Source organism: Lepisosteus oculatus, chromosome 28 (genome assembly GCF_040954835.1).
Source record: "Lepisosteus oculatus isolate fLepOcu1 chromosome 28, fLepOcu1.hap2, whole genome shotgun sequence".
In the NCBI taxonomy this organism is placed as follows: Eukaryota; Metazoa; Chordata; class Actinopteri; order Semionotiformes; family Lepisosteidae; genus Lepisosteus; species Lepisosteus oculatus.
In genome coordinates, this window is record NC_090723.1 from 8,251,469 (window position 1) to 8,260,338 (window position 8,870).

General features: G+C 44.9%; 1 protein-coding gene across 2 annotated transcripts in view; it reads left to right on the forward strand.

Moving 5' to 3' along the window:
• The window catches only part of LOC102687988 (aquaporin-1-like), a 65,189-nt gene extending 57,694 nt beyond the window's left edge, over positions 1-7,495 (forward strand). Inside the window, exons 2-5 of one of the 2 annotated variants that reach the window (XM_069185674.1) lie at positions 4,639-5,027; positions 5,116-5,277; positions 5,754-5,834; positions 6,627-7,495. In XM_069185674.1, the coding sequence (XP_069041775.1) occupies positions 4,639-5,027; positions 5,116-5,277; positions 5,754-5,834; positions 6,627-6,788 (794 nt within the window). In that variant the 3' untranslated portion in view covers positions 6,789-7,495. The remainder of the gene's footprint in view (positions 1-4,638; positions 5,028-5,115; positions 5,278-5,753; positions 5,835-6,626) is intronic. The other variant, XM_069185675.1, reaches the window with a different exon arrangement.
• The last annotated feature ends 1,375 nt before the right edge of the window (positions 7,496-8,870 follow it).

Sequence of the window (8,870 nt, forward strand, 5' to 3'; positions counted from 1 at the left end):
TCATGTTTTGCAGCTGCAGAATGAGTGCAAGTTTGGTTTCTGTGCCTTAAAAAAATAGTTGTAAACCTCCTGCATTGCTAGTTGAATCCATGAACATTCTAAAAGCTAGTCAGTGCTGATACAGGGTGCTCTTAGCATAGACTTTGTGGATTCACTTGCTGGCCCTAGGTTCTGTAATGGGTCTCGTTTGTTTTTTACCAGAAGTATGTCAGACAAAACAGGATGTTCTATAAACAGAGCTATTCACTTTGGGCTATTCAGAGTGCTTTAATTGTCAGTAGTTTGTTGTGTTGCAAGTACCTTTCATGAGAAATGAAAACACAAATGACATTGTTCCCACACTGTGACTCCAGAAGTGTCTGTGGCTGATGTACAACAAAAGACAAAAATAAGCGTTCAGGTTGCAGAGTAAAAAATAAATGGGGTTTGCGATGAAAGTTTGGGAGGGGTGACATCAGCCAAGTTCAGTCGGCCTCCGCGGTCAGTCATTCAACAATGCTGATGTCATTTCCTCCCATTAAGCATTATAAATACTGTACAGAATCCACTTTTTACACTCGCCAGCATCGTCTGCGTCCCTCACCCTCCTCTGCAGCTGCCCCTTAGTCACCCCTCACTCCGCAGGGGGGTCCCCAGCCTCCTCGGGTCACCCTTCAGCCAAGCAGGTTAAGCCCAGATTGTATCATGACCAAAACGCTCAAATCCTTTCAGGATGCTTAATTCCTGTGTTGTTATTCTTAGTGAAGTGTTGTTTCTGCCAAGGAACTGTAGCCTGTCCTCCATGGAAACACATTAATCAAGTGTTACAAACAGGCTTAGATACGCAATCCACATGCTCCTTGCTAATGGAGCATAAAACTAGGTGGACAAATGTATTTAAAACCCAAAAGTAGGTCACAGGCTGGTAAGATCCAGCGCGCCGGAGGGACAGGAAGAGTGCCAGCGCGACAGTAATGGGTGCCAGTGGAGTGTGTCGGGAAAAGGGAATCATCTCGGGCGATGGAAAATGCTCTGACCTTGCCGGGGAAAAAAAAAACGGGTTTGTAACTGCTCAGATCTTAAACTCTTCCAGCCCCCACACCATTAGCAGAGGCCGCCCCATGACTTGACAAGCTGCCGTCTGTTCGAGGGGAATAAAGGCCTTTCTTGTGTGCGATTCGGATGCCGGGAAATAAAATGCCGCAATAAAACGAGGCGGCAAACAGGTGGAGGCGATATCCCCTGTCTGGTAATGGTGGCTAGAAGCATTCCTGACCTGCAATTCAAAGTGGAGTCCCCATGGCTCAAATTCAGAGGACTTCACATGAGCAGCACAACAGTGGAGCACCACTGGGTATTCAGGGCCCCTGGGGGGACAGGAGGCGCGTTAATGGCACATATTGAGCCGTTCTGTCCAACACTTTAGATTAGGGGTTGCAAATTCCATTTACAGTTTTTTGTACTTTCTTCACTCAACATCACTTATAGATTGTCAGTAGCCTGGTACATGACCCTGATTAAGTGCATGTTCATTAACAATTGTCTGATTGCCATAAAATGTATATGTGATGTATAGTTGAGAGTTAATAGTCTGTTTGTCATGTATACAGTATGCGAAGTGTAATTTGCAGACCCTGAAACTAAATGTTACTCATGTACCTGCAGCTACACCAGTAGGCAATCTATGACTACACAGCTATGTCATTGCCTTGAAGCATCAGTGCTCATCAGCAACCCTAGAAGGCAGAAGGGTAAATAAAATGTTGTACGTGTTGGTTTCTGTGATCTCACCCGTCAGGACTGAGTGTTTTAATCTCTACTAAACTAACAGAACAATGAGTGTATTACTGATGCTTAAAACACCAGTGCAGGGTATGTCTGTTGTATACGGACGCAAACTAGCATCTTTATGTGATTAAATAATTTTCGTGCACTTAATTGTCCAAGAGTGCAGATTGATTTTTTTTTTGTGCTTGTATGCTGCCTAGATTAAACAGATCATGGAAGTTTGGCGAAACTTTAGAGGCTGTAGATGACAAATGCATCAACACAGTTAATGTATTTATTAACTGTATTTACACTCTATTGCATTTATGTATTTGAACAATGTAAATTGTGATTAACTGTGTAGTTGATAATTAAACAGCCATAGGGTTCAGCTATAAAATGTAGAAACGGAATTTGTCAGGCTAAACTAAAATGCTACTGGAATGTTTAACACGCATAATAACACTTATGTTGATTTCATTCAAGCAGACTAGGATATTAAAACATCCTTAAAGGCTGCATTTATCTGTAGAGACTGTCGCTGTAGAACGTACAGCTCAAATGACATGGTGCCAGTATCATTTTGGATAGAATGTTTTTTTCTATTATTATTGATTTTTTTTTTTTCCTTTTAGTTTTTCTGTGTTTTGTTCTCCTCCTGCGTCTGGGAGCGCAAACTCCTGTGGTCCTGTGGTCCTCTCTTCTGCGTCTGCTGCATTGAGAATCAAAAAACAGTTTGGCATTAAAAGTATATCCCAAGGAGTGTGGGTTTAAGGCACCAGCTCATGTCTGGTTTCAGTTTGTTATGCATTTCAGAGAGATCTCCTTTTTATTGTTAAGAGTCTTAGGAAAAACAAATAACCAGCTGAAATCCAGCTGGTAGCTTCCACTTCCTGTATAAGCTGTTATACAACGAAATCACAAAATCTCCTTTAAACGTCCTCCTTTGCTGGCAGTAGAAACATAATTCTTTTTAATAAAACCTATTTCTAAAAAGTTTTCAACAGCTGGCTGGTTTCCACGACCTTGGGGGCCTAGCTGCGGGCCCGTTTCTCCTGCACAACTGTGCTCGTATTGTTAAGGCCGGTCCTCTGTGACTTGTCTCGGTGGTTTCACGTTACCCGAATGCTTTATCACCTTATGCGGTGATGAAAGAGTCTTTATCATCCAGCTCTGTGCATTTCCTCGTAGCCCACTTATTCCATGCATGGAGACAACCAGTGCTACCTGAGGAGAAAGCTTCTACTAACACATATACAGGGAAATGGCCAGCAGGCTCAAGGAGAGGTACACCCTGGATGGGACGCCTGTCCTTTGCAGGGCAGACAGACACAAATACACACGGTCACACCAGGGCCAATTCTTTCCCAAGTCTATTAGTCTAAACCAGCTTGTTTTCAGACCGTGGGAGGAAAGTGGAGTGCCTAGATGGATTACATGTGAACCTGGGGAGAACATGCAAACTCCACGCAGACAGCACCCCAGCTCTGGAATTGAACCCAGAGCTGCAAGGCAGGAACGCTAAATACTGTGCCACTGTGCAGACGTCTACGTTCCTTTATCATAATATCATACTGTATATTTAATAATATGTTGTGGCTCCGCGCTAAACGGTTTCTGGCCAGTTTCTTTGGTCAGTTACTGAACATGACCAGCCAGTTGCCTCAGTCCATTAGTTGCGAAGCAGCCCCATTGCGGAGAGAGGTTCTCTTAGCCATTAGACTGTCAGTGAGCTCCCACAGCTTGACAAACATGTCGAGCCAGCTTGCTCAGTGTCACTTTTAGTCAAATAGGGAAACTGAAGCTCTCTTCAGCGACTAATGTGCAAATGGCCTTTTTTGATTCCTTAAAGTGCATGCATAACATAAATGGTTTTTGCACCACTTTGCTCTAGGATATGTTTCTTCATTTCATTTTTTCTGTTGAAGGAGAGGCTAATGTTTTTTTTTTCAGACTGCAAAATGCAGTCTTCTTGGGGTGAGTGAAACAGGGTTGCAGTAGAGAGAGACACAATTTCAATTTCTCTTTGAAGTGACAAAAGCCCCCGTTCTAAAATATGTTTTACTTTCCGCCTTTTTTTCCTTCTGAATTAATGCTTTCAGCTAGAATAATTTTGCACGCTGTTCTTAGTGCCTCATTACAATATTGGCGTTTAGCAAAACCTCTTGTTCTTAATTGGAAAAGTCTCAGAGGTTCTCCACATTAAATAACGGAGGCACAGCGAAGGTCAAGAAAGGCAGATTATTTCAAAATCTTCTGGAAAAGAAAGAATAATTCAGCTGGCAAATAGACTGTTTACAACAAACATCAGGAAAGCACACACCCAGGAGAGAAGGTCTTAAAGCATCAGCATCCTTAATCCTTTCAATTCCTGCTTGGATTTTGTTTTTTTGCTACACTTCAGATTTTGTGCAGCGAAAATAAAGAGCCTTCTGTCAAGCACGTGCGTGCTGAAAAAAAGACCCCAGTGAGGCGCGGGCAGCCAAGCTGGTTAAAGGACAGACAAGAAGGCAGGCTGATGAGTGGCGTTTGAACATACTTCACTGACACTCGATAAACCACCGTGCGAGAAAGGGGACCCCTCCCGACATTTACAAGGTGCAACGTGAGAGTGCGGAACACTGCACCGCTGAGTTTTTCTTAAGACTACAATATGATCCCTTATTTAAGTCTCAAAAAAACGAAAAGAAAAAAATTCTCCCTGCCGTGCGTCACCTGTTACCTTATAAATACAGAAAGGCAGTCAGAAAGGCAAACATAGCTCTTGTGGAAATCAACCTTTCTTAAGACGGTAACCCAAAGCTAAAATGCTGGGGGACTGCGGGCTTGCCTTGGCTTTGAAGGAAATATGGACTCTCTCTTTCCTGAGAGACGTCTTCTTTGAATTTGCAGGCACCGGCATCTTCCTGTTCGCAAGCTTGGCCTCCACCCTCCTGTGGCAGACAGATGAGTTTCGGGGTGCAAACCCTGGGGCGTCTTGGACAGTTTCCGCCACGCACACGCTCGCCTCGCCAGCTGTTGTGATCGGAGCGTCCCCAGACCCCGTCCGCGTGTCTCTTGCCTTTGGGATTTCGGTCGCTCTGGTGTCCCTGTGTCTGAGGTCAGGTGGGGGTGTTCATCTGAACCCCGCAGTGACCCTGGCGCTCTTGGCTGGACTGAGGGTGTCTCCACTGCGGGCAGTCCTTTACGTCTTATCCCAGCTTGGGGGCGCCTTGATGGCGTCCGCGGTGCTTCTGGGGGTGACTCCGGAGGCCATCCGGGGAAAAACTGGCATAAACGAGGTGAGTGGACATCTTGTATCGTCGGTTTGGTCATTGAAAACAAGTCCTCTGTCGCAATGATCCCTTTCTGCTGGCGTTTCTTTTTCAGCTGAGCCCAGGGGTCTGCGAGTATCAAGCCCTGTGTGTGGAGATGTTTGTCACCTTCCAGTTTGTCCTGTGTGTTTTTGCCACGTTGGATCCAAAATCTGCCCTCCATAAGTTGGCGCCTCTTGCGATAGGACTGGCCGTCACTCTGGGACATCTTGTTGCTGTAAGATTTACTTTATTCAATCTGTTCTTTTTTGTTCTCGTTCTTTTTTTAGAACTGTAACTATATCTACTGAACACTAGACAGTAAGCAGAAAAAAGTACTTCTTATGCTCTCACTGAAATTGAAGTGGGGTGGCTAGCATTGATGCAGATTGTGGATCCTGGGTTTGATTTCAGGCTGGGGGGCACCTTCTGTGTGGAGCTTGCGTGTTCTCCCCCGTGGTGCATGGGTTTTCTCCAGGTGCTCCCAATTTCCTCCCACCTCCCCAGAGATCTGCATTCGTTTTAAACTGTGCGTGTGTTTGTGCCTCGCAACAGACTGGCTTGCGCCCTGTGGTTCTCTAATTGGTCTCAGGTCATCATGGCCCTTTCCAGGAATAAGCAGCTTCCAGTTTATGAATGCATGAGCATGCCTTCTCTTCCTGGGCCACAATCTTCCTGAGGTGATCACATGCCCTGTTTGTCTGATTTCTCCAGATTGGCTTCACGGGCTGCAGCATGAATCCAGCTCGGTCTTTCGGTCCTGCTGCGGTGACTGTTAACTTCAGATCTCACTGGGTGAGCCCTCGTCTCTGAGCCCTGTTCTTTCCGCAGGTCTTCGGGTACCCTTTGAACTGGTCTTCAATTAATTACGATGTTTAATACACAGGAATGCCTAAGTCCTTAATGTAGGTCACATAGGGGATCCTGCTTCCCCATCACTGCAGTGCAGATCCCTTGCGGATGGTGGGGGACCTCCATTCTGCACCAGCTGCCCCACGACACAGCAGATCAGGTGGAAAAGGGAGAAATTCTTTCACCACTTTAACGGAGGAGAAGCTGTGGTGAAGCCAGGCTGTATGAGCCCAGAGTGGAATTTATCATTGACACCCGGGTTAACACCCGTGATCTCGTGACAGCAGGGGTCCTGTGTATGTGGATTTGCATGTCCCTCTTTGCGTTTTAATGGGCTTTTCCCGGATGCTTTGGTTTCCTCTCGCCTCCCGAAGGCATGCATGATTGGGTTTCATTGGATAATCCTGGTTGTCCCCTAGGGACTACTCCCAGTTCCCATCAGCTGACTGAACAAGGCCTAGCACAGAAAAACAAATGCCAGTAACTCAGAGCCTTTAGGCAGGCATGATACCGAAGTGAGTGTGATCAAAAAAGAATCTGCTGCATAAGCTTTCCTTGAGTCAAGGTGAAGATGCATTCATCATTCATGCTCAAGGCAGCTGTGGCTTCTGACGAGCGGTGTGTTACAGATTTGGTGATGCACTGTAATACGAATGAGGAATGGTTACGAACAGAAGGAGGCCACTCTAGCCCAGAACTGTCTAAGCTTTTTTTTTGGGACCGTTTGTCTTGCAGGTGTTTTGGGCTGGTCCCTGCGGAGGCGCTGTCCTGGCCTGCCTGATGCACGATCTGATCCTTTTTCCCAGGTGGGGCGGCAGGAAGGAGTGGCTGCTGGAGATGAGAGCGTCCTGCCTCCGGGATAGCCGCCCGCAGCCAGGCACCAGGGAGACGGAGTAGGGTTCTGGAAAAACGCCGCTCCTCCGATAGGAACAGGGCGAGCGTTACAGTTTTGAGTCTGACTTCACTATATTGGAAATGTGGAAATGATAACTGTGAACCACATTTCAAAATACGGGTAAAGCATGACATTTGTTAGACATCTTTTCACTCTACATCTGTTCGCCTCCCTTTCCAAAACTAGTCTGAGAAATATGTTTTCATTTCACACCAAACCTTCTCTTTCTAGAGATGCATAAGCCTTTTAGAGCGTTTTTTTGCACCAAAGACCACCATTACCTCTCTACACGGCAGACGGAATGAAGTATTTAGAAGTGCAACAGGCAGTTTGTGATGAAAAACTATTGTCAGGAATAAAATATGTAAGTTATTAGCTACTAAAACTAGTTTACTTAATCATTTCTTTTGGAGCATGTCCAAATATCTTTTTTTCTTGACAGAAAATAATTTTACACACCGGGTCTCATAAATTTAATAAGCAACATGTCTGTGAACAAATTGTAAGCTGTTTTTAAAACAGATATACATGGGATAGCTGCTATACTTATAGTGCACCACAACACAAATATTCCCTGGTAGTGTATAGCTTAAAGATGGATAATATTAGTTGCCTCTTTAGATGTAATATTATTTGTACCACTAAAATAAAATGCTGCTGTAATGCATAAAATTCGTTTGATAAAAATCGATTAATGATGTATCATGAAAGGTGATGTTAAAATAAACTATTGTTATTATTGATGCTGTAGTTTAAGTACTGCTTCAGAACTATTACTGGAACAGTAATAGTTATTTCACTCATGACACTGCAGCCTGACAGTTGCTCTGAGATCAGGAAGTTTGCTTTTTCCTCCTTGAATTTATTTTTAATTCCGTGTAGCTTGCCAAGGAACCTTATCAGCATTCTTTAGGAAGAGCTGTGTTGTGTCTTAATTATCTGGTTCACCCAGCTCTCTGTATTGCATCGCTGTAATATCTGTTATCAGAGGAATTTCAGTATTCGCTGCTGCATTGAGAGACTGGCATGAAGGCGACACATGTCTTCGTATTCTGTTGAAATCAGGCTGTTCAGGCCTCAAGTTCCAAGGAGACTGGAAGCTGTTTGCTTTTGTTTCTTTCCTCCATAGTTTCCAGAGACTTCTTGGATTCACAAAGCTGGCAAACCTGTGCCTTTGGGACCAGGAATAACCTGTGTGCTCAGCAAAGCCTTGCTAACAAAGCATGGTGATGAGCTGGGTTTTCTCAGGATCATTTAGAAATATATACGTTCAGCCTATTGTAATATTTCAGTATTATATTAGTATGCACATATAAGGACTGCCAGCAGCCATATCGCCCTGCAGCTCTCAACTGGCTACCCACTGAAGCTAAGCAGGGTTGAGCCTGGCTGCTGCTGGAAGTGGTGTTAGTGAGACCAGTGGGGGGCGCTCACCCTGCGGGCTGTGTGGGTCCTAATGCCCCAGTATAGTGGTGGGGACACTATACTCTAGTGGGTGCCGTCTTTCGGATAAGAATTTAAACCGAGGTCCAGACTCTCAGTGGTCATTAAAGATGCCCGGACATTTCTTGAGAAGAGTAGGGAGTTATCCCAGTGTCTGGGCTGAATTTCCCCCCTTGACCTTTACTGTGGCCTCCAAATTGTCCCCCTGTATGATGGGCTTGCACTGGCCCTGCGATGGACTGGCGCCCTGTCCAGGCTGTACCCTGCCTTGCGCTCGTTGCTTGCTGGGTAGGCTCCGGCTTCCTGCGACACTGTATGGTATAAAGCGGTTTGGTGAATGACAAGGCATACAGTATATAAGGTTTAATGCAGTATTCCATTACCTACAGAACCTCTCATTATACACGCAGAGAAAGGTGTGACCCAATGCTTTGGCTGTAGAGCCACCTTCTACTGTACCTGAAGAAACATTGTTTCACAACAAATTCTCCTTTTAGAAGGAGATTTTCAATATTTTAAAAGGTGGAGACAAAATTAAATGGGAACAGTGTTCGATATGCAAACTAAAAAAAACCTAACCAACCTTTTCTGACTAAACACCTAGAACATGGTTGTACCAGCCTTCCAATTTTTCTCGATTT